This window comes from Hypomesus transpacificus, unplaced genomic scaffold (assembly GCF_021917145.1).
Source record: "Hypomesus transpacificus isolate Combined female unplaced genomic scaffold, fHypTra1 scaffold_61, whole genome shotgun sequence".
Taxonomy (NCBI): domain Eukaryota; kingdom Metazoa; phylum Chordata; class Actinopteri; order Osmeriformes; family Osmeridae; genus Hypomesus; species Hypomesus transpacificus.
Window position 1 is genome coordinate 1131177 of NW_025814034.1, and position 21905 is coordinate 1153081.

At 51.0% G+C, this 21905-nt stretch overlaps 4 protein-coding genes across 5 annotated transcripts; 2 read left to right on the top strand and 2 right to left on the bottom strand.

Moving 5' to 3' along the window:
- The first annotated feature begins 6 nt into the window (after positions 1–6).
- LOC124465910 (proteasome subunit beta type-6-like) lies at positions 7–2058 on the top strand. Its single transcript, XM_047017561.1, has 6 exons — positions 7–242; positions 569–636; positions 743–874; positions 1040–1169; positions 1291–1435; positions 1842–2058. The coding sequence occupies exons 1-6, from the start codon at positions 156–158 to the stop codon at positions 1967–1969; spliced, it is 690 nt and encodes a 229-aa protein (XP_046873517.1). The 5' UTR covers positions 7–155; the 3' UTR covers positions 1970–2058.
- A 1484-nt stretch (positions 2059–3542) lies between these two features.
- Positions 3543–6139, bottom strand: LOC124465915 (zinc finger HIT domain-containing protein 1-like). The gene is made up of 5 exons (XM_047017573.1): positions 6061–6139; positions 4248–4424; positions 4052–4131; positions 3774–3943; positions 3543–3696 (listed from the first exon to the last, which is right to left on the bottom strand). Exons 1-5 carry the CDS (start codon positions 6083–6085, stop codon positions 3675–3677), a joined length of 474 nt encoding a protein of 157 aa, XP_046873529.1. The 5' UTR covers positions 6086–6139; the 3' UTR covers positions 3543–3674.
- A 179-nt stretch (positions 6140–6318) lies between these two features.
- plod3 (procollagen-lysine, 2-oxoglutarate 5-dioxygenase 3) lies at positions 6319–16595 on the bottom strand. 2 transcript variants are annotated; one of them, XM_047017536.1, is made up of 19 exons: positions 16355–16594; positions 15343–15434; positions 15060–15196; positions 14010–14173; positions 13819–13931; positions 13240–13303; positions 13026–13123; positions 12829–12930; positions 12380–12511; positions 11705–11826; positions 11516–11620; positions 11268–11393; positions 10008–10149; positions 9713–9826; positions 9527–9598; positions 9170–9274; positions 8849–8995; positions 7856–7981; positions 6319–7045 (listed from the first exon to the last, which is right to left on the bottom strand). In XM_047017536.1, exons 1-19 carry the CDS (start codon positions 16443–16445, stop codon positions 6890–6892), a joined length of 2208 nt encoding a protein of 735 aa, XP_046873492.1. In that variant the 5' UTR covers positions 16446–16594; the 3' UTR covers positions 6319–6889. The 2 variants fall into 2 exon arrangements, with proteins under 2 accessions (XP_046873492.1, XP_046873493.1); XM_047017537.1 differs by lacking the exon at positions 6319–7045 and adding an exon at positions 7420–7717 and having other exon boundaries at positions 7810–7981; positions 16355–16595.
- A 2077-nt stretch (positions 16596–18672) lies between these two features.
- asgrl2 (asialoglycoprotein receptor-like 2) lies at positions 18673–21169 on the top strand. Its single transcript, XM_047017474.1, has 8 exons — positions 18673–19056; positions 19225–19344; positions 19430–19534; positions 19858–19929; positions 20045–20137; positions 20261–20412; positions 20489–20598; positions 21004–21169. Exons 1-8 carry the CDS (start codon positions 18948–18950, stop codon positions 21167–21169), a joined length of 927 nt encoding a protein of 308 aa, XP_046873430.1. The 5' UTR covers positions 18673–18947.
- Positions 21170–21905: the final 736 nt, after the last annotated feature.

The window sequence follows — 21905 nt, forward strand, 5'->3', positions numbered from 1 at the left end:
GGACACTATTTTCTAAAGGCGCATTAGAGTGTTCTTGGTTGTGGTTACGTGAAAGTTGCGCTGCTCGCATGATACAGACAGTAAGGGTCTGCAGCTTGTCCACTCTGCCGGTTTTCTATTCACTAAACTAACTGTGGTTAAGTCAACACAGAAACATGGCGACCGCAACCATGAGATATCAGCACATTTCTTTTAACGGTGATTTGGTACCGGATTGGACCACGAAAGAAGTCAGCACCGGGGTAAGTGTTCGGAACCGACATGGACCGCAAAATGTACAAACATGTGGCCCGGTAGAATGTTTCGGTGGAAAGTTAAGATATTTGGAAGTCGTTGAGTGAGACAGCACTTCTAGTCAGGGCAGACATGGTCATGACTAGACTAGTAATTGACTAGTTTGTATGTAGAGCCATATAACATCAACTGTCAAGTAAGATGAAGTCGACTCATACTTAGTTTCATTTAAGGAAAATTACATGTCTACCAGTGTTGGCAATCCACACATAAGACTAACTAACAAACTTGTCCGAGCGTCCGGTCATCGACGTGAATGTGTCTGTCATTTCAGACCACGATCATGGCGGTGGAGTATGACGGCGGCGTGGTGATCGGTGCGGACTCCAGAACCACAACCGGGTAATAAGATATCGAGAAAACACTGTGTGTGTTAGCTAACTGACTGCTGCATGTCTGTGAGTGTGTTACGTTGCTAACAGTTGCCATGACGATGTGTGTGTTCTAGCGCCTACATTGCTAACAGAGTGACGGACAAGCTTACTCCGATCCACGACCGGATCTTCTGCTGCCGCTCCGGCTCCGCCGCGGACACGCAGGCTATTGCTGACGCTGTCACCTACCAGCTGGGCTTCCACAGGTGAATCACACACACAAACAAACATACACTCTCTCTTGCCCTCTCACACTCTGTCTCACATTCTCATTCTCTCTCACACGCGCGCACACACACACACCTGTTCTTAGATCCACCTAATGCAGGTCCAGTCTTACAAACTCTGACGAGCCCTTCCCCCTTCTGCAGCATTGAGCTAGATGAAGCCCCATTGGTCCAGACAGCTGCCAGTCTGTTCCGGCAGAGCTGCTATAGGTACAGAGAGGAGCTGATGGCCGGGATCATCGTAGCGGGCTGGGACAAGAGAGGAGGAGGGCAGGTGAGACTGCTACACATCTCTATACGCAAACACCGCACACACATACCTACCTTTCTAGTTAGAACAGATCTTAATCCCCTTGTCTCAGATCAGTCTGGACTAATATTTATGACCCCCCCAGGTGTACACGGTGCCGGTGGGGGGTATGCTGGTGCGCCAGCCCGTCTCTGTGGGAGGGTCTGGTAGCACCTACATCTACGGATACATGGACGCCCACTTCAGGAGCGGCATGACCCAGCAGGAGTGTCTGGACCTGACCGCATCTGGTGAGGAGGAGGGAGAGGAGGAGGGAGGGGTGGAGGAGGAGGAGGGATGGGGAGGAGCAGCATGACCCAGCAGGAGTGTCTGGACCTGACCGCATCTGGTGAGGAGGAGGGAGAGGGGGGAGAGGAGGAGGGAGGGGGGAGAGGAGGAGGGAGGGGTGGAGGAGGAGGAGGGATGGGGAGGAGGAGGGGTGGGGAGGAGCAGCATGACCCAGCAGGAGTGTCTGGACCTGACCGCATCTGGTGAGGAGGAGGGAGAGGGGGGAGAGGAGGAGGGAGGGGTGGAGGAGGAGGAGGGATGGGGAGGAGCAGCATGACCCAGCAGGAGTGTCTGGACCTGACCTTATCTGGTGAAGAGGGGGTAGAGGAGGGATGATTGTGTATGAAAGCTATGTCGTGCTGTCCCCAGCCCTGAGCCTGGCTATGCATCGGGATGGGTCCAGTGGAGGCGTGGTCAGGCTGGCTGCCATCTCTGAACAGGGCCTGGAGAGGAGTGTGATCCTAGGGAACCAGCTGCCTCGCTTCTCCAGTGCTTAGACACACACACCTAAACACACACACATCGAGCTGTTTACTGTGGAAGCTGTTTTTCAGATTTGTAATAAAGAACCAAGTTGTCTTTTCAACCTGCTGTGTGTTCTATTTAGTTCCATCATATTCACATCTGTTTAAATAAGATTAATATATAAACTTTAAGTATATAAATATTAAGATTTAAATCAGTTTAACTACATGCTCTTATGGTTCTTCCCTTTGGCACTTATTTTTTGGTTGTTCACAATGTGTGCTTCTTGTTTTGGCTACCCGCAATGCTTTGGGGCTATCTTGTTGTTATTATCAGTGACCTATGCACTTTGTAAAGCTCTCTCTTGGAAGTCGCTTTGGATAAAAGCGTCTGCTAAATGAATAAATGTAAGTAAGCAGAAATCTATATTGGCCAGACATGCTCCTCATTGGAGTCAACAGGGGGTTCATAGTTAGGGGGTAAAAGGTCCTCTTCCTGATTCCCTGCCTGAAACATGCTCAGTTTACTCATATCAGTTCCCTCAATGTTCAGGAAAAATCATGACGCTGGAATCATTTTTTGAAAAAAGTTTTGAAAGGTAAACAAATTATTTTCACAAAAATATTAGAAAAATTGTTGAAAGGTTGTAAAACAAAAAAACAAAAATTGAAAAAGGTTTCCATCTTTGCTGAGTACTTTATGACAAGTCCTCTAATATACTCTGCTTTACTCAGTTATTTTCCTGTCTCTCTTTTTACGTTGAAAGCGAAAAAGGTTTTGAAAAGTTGGCAAAAAATGTATGAAGACATTTTTTTGGGGGGAAAGGTTGACATTTTGAAGAAAAGGGTGATATGTGGGCCATCAGAATGACCCTCCAGGTCTTAAAGTGGACAAGCCTGTCAGCTTCCAGGGGGCTGGCCTTCAGGAAGGGGGCTGGCCATCAGGAAGGGGGGCTGGCCTTCAGGAAAGGGGCTGGCCATCAGGAAGGGGGGCTGGCCATCAGGAAGGGGGCTGGCCATCAGGAAGGGGAGCTGGCCATCAGGAAGGGGGGCTGGCCATCAGGAAGGGGGGCTGGCCATCAGGAAGGGGGGCTGGCCATCAGGAAGGGGGCTGGCCATCAGGAAGGGGGCTGGCCATCAGGAAGGGGGCTGGCCATCAGGAAGGGGGGCTGGCCATCAGGAAGGGGGCTGGCCATCAGGAAGGGGGCTGGCCATCAGGAAGGGGGCTGGCCTTCAGGAAGGGGGGCTGGCCATCAGGAAGTGGGCTGGCCTTCAGGAAGGGGGGCTGGCCATCAGGAAGGGGGCTGGCCATCAGGAAGGGGGCTGGCCATCAGGAAGGGGGCTGGCCATCAGGAAGGGGGCTGGCCATCAGGAAGGGGGGCTGGCCATCAGGAAGGGGGCTGGCCATCAGGAAGGGGGCTGGCCTTCAGGAAGGGGGGCTGGCCATCAGGAAGGGGGCTGGCCATCAGGAAGGGGGCTGGCCTTCAGAAAGGGGGCCTTTTTTTCCAGATTTCTTTAAATCCCACCTTGAAACCAGGTAGGGATGAATCAAGGGGTAGAACACACACTCTCAAACACACACACAGTGCACAGGAGATACCGCCAGTATTATAGAAACTGTTTTATTTACAAAGAACTCAAATTGTGACAATGTCCAACTTCTCTCTCTCTCCTCCATCCTGTAGAATTCTCCATAGAACCATAACTGGTGACCATGATGACCAGTCTGATTGTGCTTCTACAGGGTCCACTTCAGACACCTGGGGGAGGAGGGGGTTAGCTCTGGGTGTTACCTGGTGTGTGTTACCTGGTGTGTGTTACCTGGTGTGTGTGTTACCTGGTCTCTCTATGTGTGTGGAGGCAGCGTGTGCTGCAGTAGCGCCCCCCGCAGGAGCAGCAGGTGTAGTGGGAGGGGAAGCCACACACGGAGCAGAAACAGCGGGGGGGGAGGGAGGGGGGCGGAGCTGAGGCTGACACATAGTTAGGCTCTTCCCTCTCGCTCTGGTTCTGCCCAATCACAATACAGACCAGTTACGCTCATCCAATCAAAATTGTTGACTCAGACAGGAAGTAGTCTACAGTTACATTTGGTCTCACAGAGGTCAGGGGTCATACCTCCTCCTCCAGCAGAGTCTGGAAGTTCTTCCTGAAACGTTGTTTGAAGTGATCTCCTCTCGTCTTCCTCCTCTTCTTACCTGGGGGGGGCGGAGGGGGGGGCGGTGAGGGCAACAGTTTAAATGATTGCTAAATCCTCATTACTGTGGCTCAATGCTTTATCTACACATGACCCCCCCCCCCCACACACACACACCAGGCTCCTCCCCCTCTCCGAAAGAGGGAAGGCGTGCGGCAGGGCCTGCGGGAGGAAGTGATGTCAGAGGGTCATCCTGGAAGTTGTCCTTCTCCAGCGCCTCCAGCTGGCGGGACAGACGCCGCAGTCTGGTGGCGTCATCAAGGACCCGCCTCTGGCCTGCCTCTGCCACACGCACTGCAGGGGGAGGCAGGTCATACAGGGTTAGTGTACTGCAGGTGGAGGCAGGTCATACAGGGTTAGTGTACTGCAGGGGGAGGCAGGTCATACAGGGTTAGTGCACTGCAGGTGGAGGCAGGTCATACAGGGTTAGTGCCTCTGGCCCGCCTCAGCCACACGCACTGCAGGGGTGTGTGTTTGTTACAAACAAAATACAAATGTATGTATTATAGAAACCTCACAAAGTTACCTAGATGCTGATCACAAATAAATTCGACACCTTCAGTACTAGTAGGCTACTACTCTTATTACTCTGCCTCAGTGTTTGCATTTAAGCGTATTTTGATCGTATTGTCTGGTTTAACAGCCACAATCTAAGTATTACTTTATGTGGTGTCATTAAGGGGCTGTGATATTGTGTTAAATATGGCTATTGCCTCGAGACAACCCCATGATTACTAGCCTACATTCGGGTAGTTCTTCCCTTTGGGACTTATTTAGTTTTCACAATGTATGCTTCATGTTTTGGTTACCCGCAATGTTTGGGGCTATCTTGATGTTATGATCAGTGACTTATGCACTTTTGTAAAGCTCTCTTTTGGAAGTCGCTTTGAATAAAAGCGTCTGCTAAATGCATAAATGTAATGTAATGCAAATGTTTTATTTTCTTAGCCTCCATTTATTTTGTTGTGAATGACTAATGTATTGCTCACTTGTACTTTCATATTCACTGCAGCAAATATGAGATGAGACTTGAAAATCGCCAGTACTATGTTTGTGAATTTGCGACGAATCTGGTGATAGAGGCAGATGGCAGCTGCTGCTGTTAGGTGAAAGTACAGCTGGCATGCTTACTAGGGGTGCGAATCTTTTGGTACCTCACGATTCGATTCAAATCGATGCTTGGGGTCGATTCACGATTATACCAAGATAAAAAAAAAATGAACATCGATTTTTGAAATCGATGTGAATCGCTAGAAGACTGAATTGCAATTCGAATGTGAATCGATTTTCCCCCTACCCCTAATGCTTACGGAAACCAGTTGGGCGTTAACACTTGCAGAGAGACGGGTTTGCGGTACAGCAGTTATGGGCTCAATAACTAAACTTTAACTACAGAGATAGTTACAAGCAAACTACAAGTTATTAGCTACCTAACCAGCTTTTTATTATATTGTCTCTTTTGTTAATTTCATGCCAGCAGACGTCAGCGGCTAGTGTACTAAATAATGTGAAAGACTAGAATTTAAACAGAATCAGGCAAGGTAGCCTACTCATTAACTAGCTACAGTAGCCTACTTTACAGACGAGTATCTCACAGAGTAAAACAGCTACCTATGCATGATGCTATCCATCAACGTATTCTTAAAGACTATTAGAAGATAAGATTGACTGTATTTGATCATTTATACAGCTACATTACAAGAGATTTCCTAAGTTTTAACTTCACCGGCGATGGACCTGCAGCATACCACCAGGTTAGCCAGGGAAGCGTTGCTGTAGCTAGTAGCTATTAGTAGTATGCTAAATGGCAAGTCTAGTATTGATGCGGAAAAGTACTCAAACAAGGAACCGATACTTACAATTTACACCGTTACAGTAACAAGGTCGTCTCAGTAGCAACAACAGGAGATAAACAGATAAATAACCTTACCAGAACCCTTCTTCTCGAAAACCATCCTGTTTGTCCCTGCTCCGGTTTTCACTCATTTACGGCAAGTCGCAAAACCTTGCCAAGAAGGCAGCAGCGCGTTTGAAACTCGGACGCTACCTAGCGGTTAAACGGACGAATATACACAAACCTTGTATTTAATAATGTTAAAATGGACAGTAAACGGGCTGTTTAGACATATTAAAACATTTTATGTGAACGCTTAGGTCAGATAAACAAACACTAATAACCAAACACTTGTACAGAAAATTATTTATTAAAATTCAAAAATTGATTTCTCAATGGTAACAAATAATTTAATGCCCTTTGTACAAAGCTGTAGATATGAACAACATGACGAGTCCCAGAGACAGAAGTGAGGCTGAATAACACATCAAATCAAACAATATATACCAAGAAAGGCACCAAACAAATACAAAATAAATCTTTTGAAACACAATAAAACATGATTTAAAAACCCACTAGAGTGTTTGGGTCTTGGTGCGTGAGCTCTATGGTTACCGTGACAACCATTCCATCTGGAGTGTACCGACTATGACCTGTCGGTTACCATAGCAACACTGTGAACCCCGACACCGTCCTCAGAGGAAAATGACAGCAAACTGTTAAATTACTCACACACACACTCACACACAACCAGAACACACACACGTTCACACAGACGCAACACGCTCTCTGAGAATATACACACACACACACACACACAAACAGACGCACAAAACACAGATGGAGTGTTGAGTAGTTTGTGACCCCTCAGGACAGGGCGTGTAAGGCAGCATGGTGAGATGTGAGTGTGTGTGTGTGTGTGTGTCTAGGGATCTACGAAGGAGACCATGATGTATCTGGTTCCCTGGGTGGTGGGCAAGCCCTCGTGGTAGTGGGTGAGCCGGCCAGGATGCATGAAGGACCAGCCTTTACGAGGAGCTTCTACCTTGCAGTCGTACCTCAGGAACCTGCACCCTCCGCCCTGCAACACACACAAGCACAGACACACGTCATAGACACACACGCACAGACACACGTGTCACAGACACACACGCACAGACTCACATGTCATAGACACACACGCACAGAGACACATGTCATAGACACACACGCACAGACTCACATGTCATAGACACACACGCACAGACACACATGTCATAGACACACACGCACAGACACACATGTCGTAGACACACACGCACAGAGACACATGTCATAGACACACACGCACAGACACACGTGTCATAGACACACACGCACAGACACACATGTCATAGACACACACGCACAGACACACATGTCATAGACACACACGCACAGACACACGTGTTATAGACACACACGCACAGACACACATGTCATAGACACACACGCACAGACACACGTCATAGACACACACGCACAGACACACATGTCATAGACATGCAGAGATGGGATGGACTTAGGAGATGGTACTTAAGTACATTCATCAGTAAGTAACCACTTTTTTTTTGTTCTGACAACTTTTTACTTTCACTTCTTAAAACTCTGTACACAAATATATGTCCTTTCACTTGTTACATTTTCAAGCTCGTTACTTGAGTTTTAATCTGTATTTGGTGGCAGGATCAATATTTTCTTGTCATAGTGCGCCTTTTTTGTACTGTGTGAGTACCTGGTAGTCTAGCCCCTTGCTGTTGAGGGTGTGTGTGTTTGTGTACCTGGTAGTCTAGCCCCTTGCTGTTGAGGGTGTGTGTGTTTGGGTACCTGGTAGTCTAGCCCCTTGCTGTTGAGGGTGTGTGTGTTTGGGTACCTGGTAGTCTAGCCCCTTGCTGTTGAGAGCGATGTTGATGGTGAAGGTGGAGGAGTCATGATGAGGTCGAAGAGAGGGCTGCTCATCTGGTCTGTACCTCACCACGAAGTTCATCACCGCCTGGGCCTGCACAACCCCCCCCGCACGGACGCACACACACACACACATATACATGCGCACACACACACACAAATACACGCGCACACACATACTTGACTGGAGTGAGGCACACACATACTGTAGAGCTAATAGCTCACTAGCTATTGTACCTCTGTAGTAGCTAATATAGTTCTATAGTTATCAGCTAGCTAATATAATTCAATAGTTGCCTTCTAGCTAGCTATTATAGTTCCGTAGTTGCCAGCTAGCCTGCTTGTGAGAGTGTGTGTGTGTACCTTAGGGTAGTATCCAGGGTAGTGTGTGTGTGTGTGTGTGTACCTTAGGGTAGTATCCAGGGTAGTGTGTGTGTGTGTGTGTGTGTGTGTGTGTGTACCTTAGGGTAGTATCCAGGGTAGTGTGTGTGTGTGTGCCTTAGGGTAGTATGTGTGTGTGTGTGTACCTTAGGGTAGTATCCAGGGTAGTGTGTGTGTGTGTGTGTGTGTGCCTTAGGGTAGTATCCAGGGTAGTGTGTGTGTGTGTACCTTAGGGTAGTATCCAGGGTAGTGTGTGTGTGTGTGTGTGTGTGTGTGTACCTTAGGGTAGTATCCAGGGTAGTGTGTGTGTGTTTGTGTGTGTACCTTAGGGTAGTATCCAGGGTAGTGTGTGTGTGTGTGTGTACCTTAGGGTAGTATCCAGGGTAGTGTGTGTGTGTGTGTGTGTGTGTGTGTGTGTGTACCTTAGGGTAGTATCCAGGGTAGTGTGTGTGTGTGTACCTTAGGGTAGTATCCAGGGTAGTGTGTGTGTGTGTGTGTACCTTAGGGTAGTATCCAGGGTAGTGTGTGTGTGTGTGTACCTTAGGGTAGTATCCAGGGTAGTGTGTGTGTGTGTGTGTACCTTAGGGTAGTATCCAGGGTACAGTTTCTCTGTGACAGGGACGATGTACTCCTTGAGGAACTTGAGCCACTCCTTCTCAAAGTGGATCTGGTTCATGTGGATGTCTACAGTGGGCACATTCTCATAGCCCCCCGCTAAGCGCTCATCCTGACACACACACACACACACACAGCAGTTAGTTCCAAGATATACAAACAACTCTTTCTCTGCCTCTTTACCTCTACCCTCCTCCTCCTACCCCAACTGCTTCTCCCTCCCTCCCTCTCCCCCCCCCCTCTCTCTCCCTCTCTTCCCCCCGCCCCCCTCCTCCCTCCCCCTCACCGTGTGTTTTCCTCCAGACCAGCCTCCATTGTCCTCCATGGTCTCCACCAGGTCATCACACATCCTCTCAGAGAACGCTGGGAACCAGTACACATCAGGACAGGGCTGGAGGAGAGATATAGGGAGAGAGACAGAGAGAGAGAGAGAGAGGGAGAGACAGAGAGACATAGTCAGAGAGGCAGAGAGAGAGAGACAAAGAGAGAGTTATAGTGAGAGAGACAGAGAGAGGGAGAGAGGAGAGACAGAGAGACATAGTCAGAGAGACAGAGAGGGAGGGAGAGAGGGAGAGACAAAGAGAGAGTTATAGTGAGACAGAGAGACAGAGAGAGAGAGGAGAGAGAGAGGTACCTAACCTACCTGCTCCACCATGCCTCCTTCCTCTTCAAAGATCTTGGAGTAGCTCTCATGGATGTACTTCTCCTTCCAGTCCTGAAACAGCAGCACCACCTTAGAGGGAGTGGCTTTCTATATGTGTGTGTGTGTGTGTAAGACAGAGTGTGTGTAAGACAGAGTGTGTGTAAGACAGAGTGTGTGTCATCTCACCACTGGGTTGTCAAATATCTGCCACATGTCCGGGTGCAGTCTGCTGATGTTGTAGTTGGCCGAGGAGACGAGGCGTCCAAACTCATCCCTGTTAGACACGAACATGAACACCCCCTGGTGGACACACACACACACACAAACAGTCACACACAGTCACACACACACTTCACTTACTCCATAGGAACTACTAGTTTGTATGGATATATATGATATATGCAGTTTGTATCATATATATATTATACGTATTATATTCAATATGTGTACACCATGTCTGGGTCCATACCCTCACACACACCTGGTCTCGTATGGTTCTGCAGAACACCATGTCTGGGTCCATGCCGTCCTGGCTGTAGAGGCTGGCCTGCAGCAGACGCCCGCGCAGCACTGAGCCCTGGATCAGGTACACCTGGGTGATGTAGGGGACGTTCCACAGCCCCCTGGAGAGAGGGGGAGAGAGGGGGATGGAGGAGAGGGTTAGAGAGAGGTAGAGAGGGGGAGAGAGGGGGATGGAGGAGAGGGTTAGAGAGAGGTAGAGAGGGGGAGGAGGGGGGATGGAGGAGAGGGTTAGAGAGAGGTAGAGAGTGGGAGGAGGGGGGATGGAGGAGAGGGTTAGAGAGAGGTAGAGAGGGGGAGGAGGGGGGATGGAGGAGAGGGTTAGAGAGAGGTAGAGAGGTAGAGAGGGGGAGAGAGGGGGATGGAGGAGAGGGTTAGAGAGAGGTAGAGAGGTAGAGAGGGGGAGAGAGGGGGATGGAGGAGAGGGTTAGAGAGAGGTAGAGAGGGGGAGAGAGGGGGATGGAGGAGAGGGTTAGAGAGAGGTAGAGAGGGGGAGGAGGGGGGATGGAGGAGAGGGTTAGAGAGAGGTAGAGAGGGGGAGGAGGGGGGATGGAGGAGAGGGTTAGAGAGAGGTAGAGAGGTAGAGAGGGGGAGAGAGGGGGATGGAGGAGAGGGTTAGAGAGAGTTAGAGAGGGGGATGGAGGAGAGGGTTAGAGAGAGGGGGAGAGGGGGAGAGGTAGAGAGGGGGAGAGGTAGAGAAGGGGAGAGAGAGGGGGAGAGGTAGAGAGGGGGAGAGAGAAGGGGAGAGAGTAGAGAGGGGGAGAGGTGGAGAGGGGGAGAGGTGGAGAGGTGGAGAGGGGGAGAGGTAGAGAGGGGGAGAGGTGGAGAGGGGGAGAGAGAGGGGGAGAGGTAGAGAGGGGGAGAGGTAGAGAGGGGGAGAGGTAGAGAGGGGGAGAGAGTAGAGAGGGGGAGGTAGAGAGGGGGAGAGAGTAGAGAGGGGGAGAGGTGGAGAGGGGGAGAGAGAGGGGGAGAGGTAGAGAGGGGGAGAGGTAGAGAGGGGGAGAGGTAGAGAGGGGGAGAGGTGGAGAGGGGGAGAGAGTAGAGAGGGGGAGAGGTAGAGAGGGGGAGAGAGTAGAGAGGGGAGAGGTGGAGAGGGGGAGAGGTAGAGAGGGGGATAGAGTAGAGAGGGGGAGAGGTAGAGAGGGGGAGAGGTGGAGAGGGGGAGAGGTAGAGAGGGGGAGAGGTAGAGAGGGGGAGAGTGTGTGTGTGTGTGTGTGCTCACACTCTCTTTCCCTGTACAATGTCGATGTAGTCCTCAGATCGAGAGTAGAAGCCCTCTGGACTCAGAGCACCCCAGAAGTTGGACCACAGCTTGCCGTGTCTGGAGAGCATGGGGGCGATGACGGCCCTGAGAGAAGACACACTGGAGCTCACATGCTGTTCACAATGACACCAGGATTATACTGTATAGTGAGTGAGTGTCTAGTGCACAGAGTGTCTAGTGCACAGTGTGTAGTGTGTAGTACACACTTGTTCTCCTCTATGAGGATGCGCAGGATGTCTGGGTTCACCACAGCTACATCTGCATCGATGCTGAAGTAGTAATCACACTCTACGTCCTTCTTACAGGCCTCCCTGCACACACACAGTATATACACAGCCATATCCATGGGTTAATGTGGGTGTGTTGTAGGCTGAGGCCTGTGGATCCAGACTTACACTGCCATGGTCCTGGCCTGGGCCTGCTGCAGGTTCTCCTCTGGGCCCACCAGCCGGGCCCCGGGGAACTCAGAACGGTGACGCTCCCAAAAGCGCTGGATGTGCTTCTCATGGTGCACCACCTGCAGGGAGCAGAGGGTGAACACATGCCCACACCACACCCACACCACACCCACACCACACCCACACCACACCACACCCACACCCACACCACACCCACACACCACACCCACACCACACCCACACCACACCACACCCACACCACACCACACCACACCCACACCACACCCACACCACACCACACCCACACCACACCCACACCACACCACACCCACACCCACACCACACCACACCCACACCACACCACACCCACACCACACCACACCCACACCACACCCACACCACACCACACCCACACCCACACCACACCACACCCACACCACACCACACCCACACCACACCACACCACACCCACACCACACCACACCCACACCACACCCACACCACACCACACCCACACCCACACCACACCACACCCACACCACACCACACCCACACCACACCACACCACACCACACCACACCCACACCACACCCACACCCACACCACACCACACCCACACCACACCACACCCACACCACACCCACACACACTATCCACCCAGTCAGTACTGACATTGTTGTGGATGAAGAGCTTCATGCGGCTGGTGGGGTAGTTGAAGGTGGTCAGCCTCTCCAGGAACTCCTCCAGGAAGGGCGTGGCCTGTTCTATGAACACAGACACAAACACCAGGGGCATCTCCTCATCCTGACACACACCACACACACAGGACACACACACACCACACACACCACACACACAGGACACACACACAGGACACACACACACACCACTCACACAGGACACACACACACAGGACACACACACACACCACACACACAGGACACACACACGGGACACACACACGGCACACAAATTGGACACAATTAGGACAAAACCACATTCCAGCATACTTCCTCAACTTGAAGGTAAATCCATGTTTGGGTATGCTGGGGTTGGTTAAGATCAGGGGTCAGCTAGAGGCAGGTGAGCCTACGGAGGGACCGGTGGGGTCAGGGTCTTACAGGGAGGTCGGTGAGGTACAGGAGGTCATTGTCACAGATTCCACATCCTGTCTCATGAGTCCACGCCATGGGAACGTAGTTGCCTAGGTAATTCAGCTGGAGCTGAGGGACGGCAGGATAGAGTATTATGGTCTGGCGTGGCATCACAGCCAGAAGAACGTCACATGGGGCTGGTGTGGAGGGCTGTGATTGGTTACCTTGGTGGGGCCGTTACCATGGATGACCACAGGAAGCGTGTCATAGGCCACGTTCCTGGCACGCACACGAGCCTTCTCAAACTTCAGCACCACCTCCTCTAAAGGGCAGCACAAGCACATACAGCTCAAAAGGTATATATATGCAGTGAGGGGTTGAGTGAGTGTGTGTGTGTGTGTGCGTGTATATGGTGTGTGCGTGTGTGTGTTGACTCACCCAGGGCTCCATTGAGGTTCTGGAAGATTCTTGATCGGTGGTCCAGAGTCATGTTGAACTTTGTCTGCAGATAAAAACACAACATCTCACTATGGGATTACTGGCGGGTGAAGATCTGAGGGTGATGAAGGGAGGTCAGGGGTTAAGCTAGGGGTCAGGGGGAGATCTGAGGGTTATGAAGGGAGGTCAGGGGTTACGCTAGGGGTCAGGGGGAGATCTGAGGGTAATGAAGGGAGGTCAGGGGTTACGCTAGGGGTCAGGGGGAGATCTGAGGGTTATGAAGGGAGGTCAGGGGTTACGCTAGGGGTCAGGGGGAGATCTGAGGGTGATGAAGGGAGGTCAGGGGTTAAGCTAGGGGTCAGGGGGAGATCTGAGGGTTATGAAGGGAGGTCAGGGGTTACGCTAGGGGTCAGGGGGAGATCTGAGGGTTATGAAGGGAGGTCAGGGGTTACGCTAGGGGTCAGGGGGAGATCTGAGGGTAATGAAGGGAGGTCAGGGGTTAAGCTAGGGGTCAGGGGGAGATCTGAGGGTGATGAAGGGAGGTCAGGGGTTAAGCTAGGGGTCAGGAGGAGTGCAGACCCGCTGGGCTTTGTCCAGGTAGATCTTGGTGTAGAACAGCTGGTCGTCATCATTGTCTTTATGTTTCCACTGCTGTACGATCTCTGCCAACTCAGGAGCGTAGCCCATGAACCCTGCGTACACACACACAGTTACAGAGCATGCACACACACAGTTACCAAGCATGCACCCACCCACACACACACTCGAACCTCCAGAGTTGAGGTAGCGTTTGCCGGTGTGCACGGGGGGGTATTTGGGGGCCAGGCGCTGGTCGGGCCAGCAGAACCCCTCTGCAGAGAACACCACACGGTGACTCATCCTGGAGAACTTCCACAACAGATCCTCCGGGCCGCTGGCCAGCAGCACGTCGTAGCTGACAACAACAACAACAAGACTGTCAACATCTTCAGGTCAACAACAACTATCCCCTGTCCAGCTCACACACACACACATATACTTTAGACACACACACACACACTGGTCTATCATTAGCATGCCACAGTAGATGACACCCCTACAGGAGACTGGATGCCACAGCAACCACACTGCTGGAACAGGGTGGGGTTGTCACTAAGACAACCTAGCCATCACAGACCCACACCCACGCACCACTACACACACACGAACACACACACACACAGAAAATCATACAAAAACATAATAAGTTGTGTGTGTGGGTTCTTTAGAGGGGTATCAGGTGGCATCCCACCCTCCCTTCTCCCTTCCTCTTATCTGCAGCTTGGGTTCCCTCGCTCTCTATCCTCCTCTTCTTCTTCTTGTTTCTCCATGTCTCTCTCTCTCTCTCTCTCCCTCTCTCTCTTTCTCCTCTCCTCTGTTCCCAGGTACAACCTGACACCTGTCCCACATACAGCCTTCTCCACACACAGCCTTCTCCACACACAGCCTTCTCCACACACAGCCTTCTCCACACACAGCCTTCTCCACACACAGCCTTCTCCACACACACCCTTCTCCACACACAGCCTTCTCCACACACACCCTTCTCCACACACAGCCTTCTCCACACACAGCCTTCTCCACACACAGCCTTCTCCACACACAGCATCCTACACACACAGCATCCTACACACACAGCCTTCTCCACACACAGCATCCTACACATACAGCCTTCTCCACACACAGCATCCTACACACACAGCCTTCTCCACACACAGCATCCTACACACACAGCCTTCTCCACACACAGCCTTCTCCACACACAGCCTTCTCCACACACAGCATCCTACACACACACAAACCTGTCTACGAAGAGGATGATGAGGTCCTTGTTGTGGGCATGTTTCAGCAGCTCGTTCTTCAGCCAGCGCACCTTCTGTCCACCACCCACAGTGCGAGCCACATCGCCCCCCTTCCACTCCTCCCCCAGACCCAGCACCTGCACACACACACACACACACACATCAGAGAACAGTTATCTGAAAACATGGTGGAAGAGGAAGTGTGTGTATGGTGTGTGTATGGTGTGTGTATATAGGGTGTGTGTGGTGTGTGTATGGTGTGTGTGTGTGGGGCGGTTAGTACCTTGACAGTGTAGTTGAACTCCCTGGCCGTTCTCATGAACCTGTTGAAGCCATCTGTCTCCTCTGTAGCAGCAGTTATCACCAACAGGTTCTCTACACACACATTATGGAACAGTTCACTTGTAAATGACAGAGAATAAGAGCAGGGGGAGAGAGTGGAGAGAGAGGGTTAGACAGAAAAGACAAGAGAATGAGTCGAGAGGGGAATGTCGTTCCCCGTTCTCCGTCAGAGGAGACGAGAGGAACTCCAGAATGGGAACTCTGGAATCTGGGAAGAACATTCCACAGAACCTCCTCGAAAGAGAGGCGGAAGAGGAGGGGGGGGGGGGGGCTGTGACGTCACAAAACCCTCCTTGTGCTGTGGAACTAGAGGCTATTCCACAGACACGCTCAAGAGAGCTGCAATATGTGTTTTAACACAGGTGTGTTTGTGACGTGGTTTTAGTTATAGATACCCGTCCCGAGTACATGTCCTTGATAGATAGCTAGTTACCTAGTTAGTTATCTAGCTCTGGTTAGCTACTTCACGCACAGCGGATCGATGATCACTATGGTTACAGTTTTAGGATCTATCACAACACGCAGACGGCTTGCAGACAGCACGGCTACTCAGACAACACCAAACATCAGACTACCCAAACGATGTAGCATGTCTGCTGATGCTGAAGATGAAGACACACACAGCTGTGTCGCTAAATTAGCTACCAGTCAACTGTCTGTCAACATTAGGCTAACGTTAACCCATTCCATCCACTAGGTTAGCCAGAAATACTGGCCGCGTTCTCCCGTTACTGTACCGTAGGGAGCTGTACCTAGTATCTGGTCTGATCTAGTTAGCTAGCACGATCCTGTAGTTCGGTCCAGAGATACTGGTAGGTCTGATACCAGTGATGAGGACTTTTGCAACATGTTCACTTGACAGCTCAGCTGGCATGTGAGCTAGTTCGGTGGTTAGTTAGCGGATGGGCTTTCTCGACCCCGGGACGGAACGGGGGTTAGGTTTAGGGTCTTACCGGGAGACAGGGTTTGCTGCTCCGCGTTGACGGTGGTGTGGAAGCAACCGAGAAGGATCACTAACATCACCGCGTGCCACCGCGACTCCATACTCCCGATCTGGTAGCTAGCTGGGAACTGTCGGCTAATGTGAGGTTACTCTCTAAAGTTTAAACCTTTCTCTCTCTCTTGCTCTCTCTCTCTCTGTCCTCCTTCAACCTCTCGTCCCCTCAGTCTCTCTCCCATTTCCAACTCTCGCGAGTTCTGAACAACTTCGGGCAATTTTGTCAATACAACCAAGACCCTCCTTTTCCGAGTGACTGACCAGTGGGAGAGAGAGAACGAGTGATTGATGGGCTGACAGCCAGTCAACAAGCTACACAGCCAACGGCTCCACCAATGGGCGCGGGACAGATGGAAATCGGGAGCTGTGAATTCCCTACCCACGGGCTACAGAAAGTTCGTGAAAGCGGAGAAAGTGAATCTGCCTTTCTGCCACGTCTGAAGAACGTGTGCCCCCGCCCTGACTCGCACACACAAACACACACACACACACAAACACACACGTGCGCGCACAGCCGCGGGAAACCAACTGCAGATTCAAACTGAGAAGGCTGAACATATATTTATTATAACAGTAACAGATGCGAATGTAACGGCTGCCAAGCGTCCTTGAGAGAGCGGTCTTGCAAGACCGCGTAGACGGAGAACGATTTGAGATGCGTGTGTTCTTTTCTTGCAACGACCTCTGGGAAATCAAATGCTTTCTCGTTGGAAAAATCACCAACTGATGCATCATTGATAAAGAGGCGGATCAAGAACACTTTTGGGGTATTTTTTGGCGTTCTTGGGGACTTGTGTCAGACTCAGAGCCCGTCTGCAGAGAGCCTGTACATTCCTAGCCTGGTCCTAACCAGACCCTTGTACATATCATTTGTACAGAGGGTCTGGGATATCTCCATTGACAAACGTTAACTTCCTTGAAGGCGGGTCCTCTGTTGAAGTTTAAAACTATTGGATCCGCCCAGAGCCACTCTGATTTGCCATAACCAATCGCAAGCGTTCGCCTTAGCCAACTCCTTCACCACTACTGTAACGAGCTAGCTGCCGTAGCTGGAAAATCAAACTTTTCCCAAACCCCGTGGGGAGGAGGGCCACAACATCATGGCCACCAACAAAACTCAGCAAAGAATGTTCTTGCTCCGGCTTTAACCTATTTTCGGCAGCGTTGCCACAACAGCAGAATAGTTTCGCTCGCATTTTTCTCCGCCGCCATTACTGAACTTCTCAAACAAGTGCACGACATTAACGTCATCGTTCTCAGCCACTCCCTCTGTTCGCTGATTGGACCTACAAAAAATTTGTTTCTGGAAACTGACTTCAGAACCGACATCCCAGACCTAGTACAGAAGCAAAATCCAAATTGAGCGGAAGTACGTAGGAGGGCAGAGCCAGGCTAGTCCATTCCCCCCATTGTACCAAATTTGGTTGCAGTTCCACTGGGGGTGATCGCGGGCGAGTGCAAAATGAATGGAAGTCTATGGAGCTAGACAGCTACATTTGTCTCTTTCGCCTGATTGTCGTTGAGAAAAATCTCAGATTTGATTGTAGTTTTTGCAAATTCAACATGGATTATAGGTCGAACGTTGAATGAACGAGTACTTATGTCCTTTGGATTTCTTACAGGTTGAGTTGTTGTTGCCCTTAACACGCTAGCATTCTGCTAATGAATGCTGACTGTGACGTCATTGACATTTTAAAAGGCCTTTTAGGACAAACAAGCGGCTTTAAAAAATCTAACACCCAGCGGTGTGTATTTTCTTTGCCTCCCCTGTCGAATGCAACATTCAAATTACTAGACAATCGTGAGAAAAGTGGATTTTTAGGGGTATAGCGCTAGACCTCCATTCATTCTGCACTCGCCCGTGAGCGCCCTCATATGGAACTTTGAGTGGAACTGCAACCAGTTCAGAACCAGGAAGTTTCCCGCGAGTGGCAGTTCTCTCGTTATTAGACATTCTCTGCTTGTGTTCTTTCAGAGAACGATATTTGGATTAAAAATTGAAACATTAATCGTGAATCGATTTTTTATCGAATTGTGACCCCAAGAATCGATTTGAATCAAATTGTGAGGTACCAAAAGATTCCCAACCCTACTAGCCAGCGTATCAGATTTTTGCTTCATGTGTAAAAATGTACACAAGTTGTATTTTGATCGATATTGTGAGTACGTAAACCCAAGTCTGCACACTTGGCAAGGATGTTACACAAACTAAAACAGTGACCTTACAGAATGACAACTCTGCATTCACCAGTCTGACGTGCCCCCGAGCGTGGTGCACTTTGGGAAGGCAAGCAACATTACGGTACCTTTAGGTTCAGACCAAATCTGTGCTTTAGCACGTGACATATCCTGATGTTGACCCTGCTGTCAGTAAACATACACACACTGTTTAAAGCTCAAAGTGCAAACCTTGTGGGGTACAGTGACTGGTCTACCAGACATTTTGCACTGTGTCTCTCTCACACACTCTCTCACTCTCTCACCCAGTCTCACTCTCTCAACCAGTCTCACTCTCATACACTCGAACACGCTAAGATTCTCTCAGCTCCATGAAGGACCTCCCAGCAGGTGAGGACACGACAGATGTCATGGAGACGGATTATCATGACGACTACAACCCCTCCAACAGCAGAGACGACACAGCCTTCTGGACCAAAGGTGTGTGAGTGTGTGTGTGTGTCTAAGAGAGAGAGAGAGAAATTGTGTGTGAGTATGAGAGAGAGTGTGAGTGTGTTTGTAAGTGAGCATATGTTTTCGTGTATGTAACTATGTTTGTGTGTGTGTGTGTCTGTGTGTGTGTGTGTCTGTGTGTGTGTGTGTGTGTAGAGGCAGCTCCCAGGTTAGGAGTGCTGCAGCCCTCTAGCCCCCCCCGGTGGAGGACGTGGGTCCTGCCGTCTGTCTGTGCTGTTCTCCTATTGGCTCTCATCATCTCTGTTTCTGTCAGCAGTGAGTACATACACACACACTCTCTCACACACACACTCACACACATAATACAGTTTAACCTACCTCTGTGTGTGTGTGTGTGTAGACATGAAGACAGGTAGGAGGGTTACCTCTGTGGAGAAGACAGTAGCCAACCTGACATCAGCTGTCCAGGGTCTACACACCTCTCTACACCTGTCCCAGACTGCAGGTACACACACACACACCTCTCTACACCTGTCCCAGACTGCAGGTACACACACACACACACACCTCTCTACACCTGTCCCAGACTGCAGGTACACACACACCTCTCTACACTTGTCCCAGACTGCAGGTACACACACACACACACACACACCTCTCTACACCTGTCCCAGACTGCAGGTACACACACACACACACCTCTCTACACCTGTCCCAGACTGCAGGTACACACACACGCAGACACACACACACACACCTCTCTACACCTGTCCCAGACTGCAGGTCCTCACACACTCACACAATAAGACAAGTTTTGTCTGGTTCCAGCTGATGAAACTCAGAAGGTGATTGGACGGCTTGAGGTTTCCATGGCAACAGGACAAGTCAAGCTGGAGTCAGGTGCATCCATCAAACCCTTCCCCTCAGACAAACACTCAAACATGAGTTCCTACTGACATCAGACTGGTGCTACTCTGGCATGTGGTGTGTGTGACATGTGGTGTGTGTTTGACAGTGTTGGAGTCAGTGAAGTCTTTGGACGAGGTGGTGACTCTCCGTCACAAAGTAGACGGGCTGAAGTGTTCCATTGACAGATTCCTGCGGAACGGTACAACACACACACGGGACACTTCTTCAGCAAACTCACACATCTTGTTTATGTGTATGGTGTGTGTGTATACATGTATATGTGTGTACATGTGTGTACATGCGTGTATGTGTGTGTGTGTAGACTCCTCAGTGGAGTGCTGTCCCCTGGACTGGGTCCTGTTCTCCTCCAGGTGTTACCTGCTGTCCCATGATGCATTGGGCTGGAACCAGGCGCGGGACTGGTGTGTGGCCCACCAATCACAGCTCGCCGTACTGAAGACCCGGGATGAGTGGGTGAGACACACACACACACACAGTTCACCACAGACTGTTCCACACACAGTTCCCTGGACTAAGCCTGTGTGTGCAGAGGTTCCTGGGTCAGAGGGCCCACCCCCAGTACTACTGGATCGGCCTGACAGATGAGCGCACCGGGGCCTGGGAGTGGGTGGACGGGACCCCCTACACCATGGACCGCAGGTAGGGGGGGCAGTGTGTGTGTGAGGGTTACTCTTCCTTGATCTTAGGGTTTTGTTGTTGTTTTTTTCTGAGATTGTGTGTGTGTGTGTGTGTGTGTGTGTGTGTGTGTGTGCAGTCACTGGCTCCCTAACCAGCCTGATAACTGTGTGTGTGTGTGCAGTCACTGGCTCCCTAACCAGCCTGATAACTGTGTGTGTGTGCACTCACTGGCTCCCTAACCAGCCTGATAACTGTGTGTGTGTGTGTGCAGTCACTGGCTCCCTAACCAGCCTGATAACTGTGAGTGTGTGTGTGTGCAGTCACTGGCTCCCTAACCAGCCTGATAACTGTGTGTGTGTGTGTGTGTGCAGTCACTGGCTCCCTAACCAGCCTGATAACTGTGTGTGTGTGTGTGTGTGTGTGCAGTCACTGGCTCCCTAACCAGCCTGATAACTGGGTGAGTCCTGAGAAGGGCCTGACGGGGACGGAGGACTGTGCCCACCTGCACACCAATGGACGCCTCAACGACAACCACTGCACCAGGCTGCTGAGATACGTCTGCCAGGGGCAGCTTCTGGTCTCTAGCACCTAGCCCCAGGCCCTAGCCCCCGTCCCTAGTCCCAGTCTCTAGCACCTAGCCCCCGTCTCTAGCACCTAGCCCCAGGCCCTAGTCCCAGTCTCTAGCACCTAGCCCCCGTCCCTAGTCCCAGTCCCTAGCACCTAGCCCCCGGCCCTAGTCCCAGTCTCTAGCACCTAGCCCCAGGCCCTAGTCCCCGTCTCTAGCACCTAGCCCCCGTCTCTAGCACCTAGCCCCCGTCTCTAGCACCTAGTCCCCGTCTCTAGCACCTAGCCCCCGTCTCTAGCACCTAGCCCCCGTCCCTAGCACCTAGCCCCCGTCCCTAGCACCTAGCCCCAGTCTCTAGCACCTAGCCCCCGTCCCTAGCACCTAGCCCCCGTCCCTAGCACCTAGCCCCCGTCCCTAGCACCTAGCCCCCGGCCCTAGTCCCAGTCTCTAGCACCTAGCCCCAGGCCCTAGTCCCAGTCTCTAGCACCTAGCCCCCGTCCCTAGTCCCAGTCTCTAGCACCTAGCCCCCGTCCCTAGCACCTAGCCCCAGTCCCAGTCCCTACCACTTAGCGTCCTAGAACCTAACCCAGCACTGAGCACCAGACTAAAGCACCTGCTTGACCCCGCCACTAGAATTTTGCCCTATAATCCTAGTACACACCTAGCCCTAACCCTAACCCTATAATCCTAGTACACACCTAGCCCTAACCCCAGCCCCAGCCCGAACACTTCATTCCTGGTAACACCAGATTATCAATAAAGC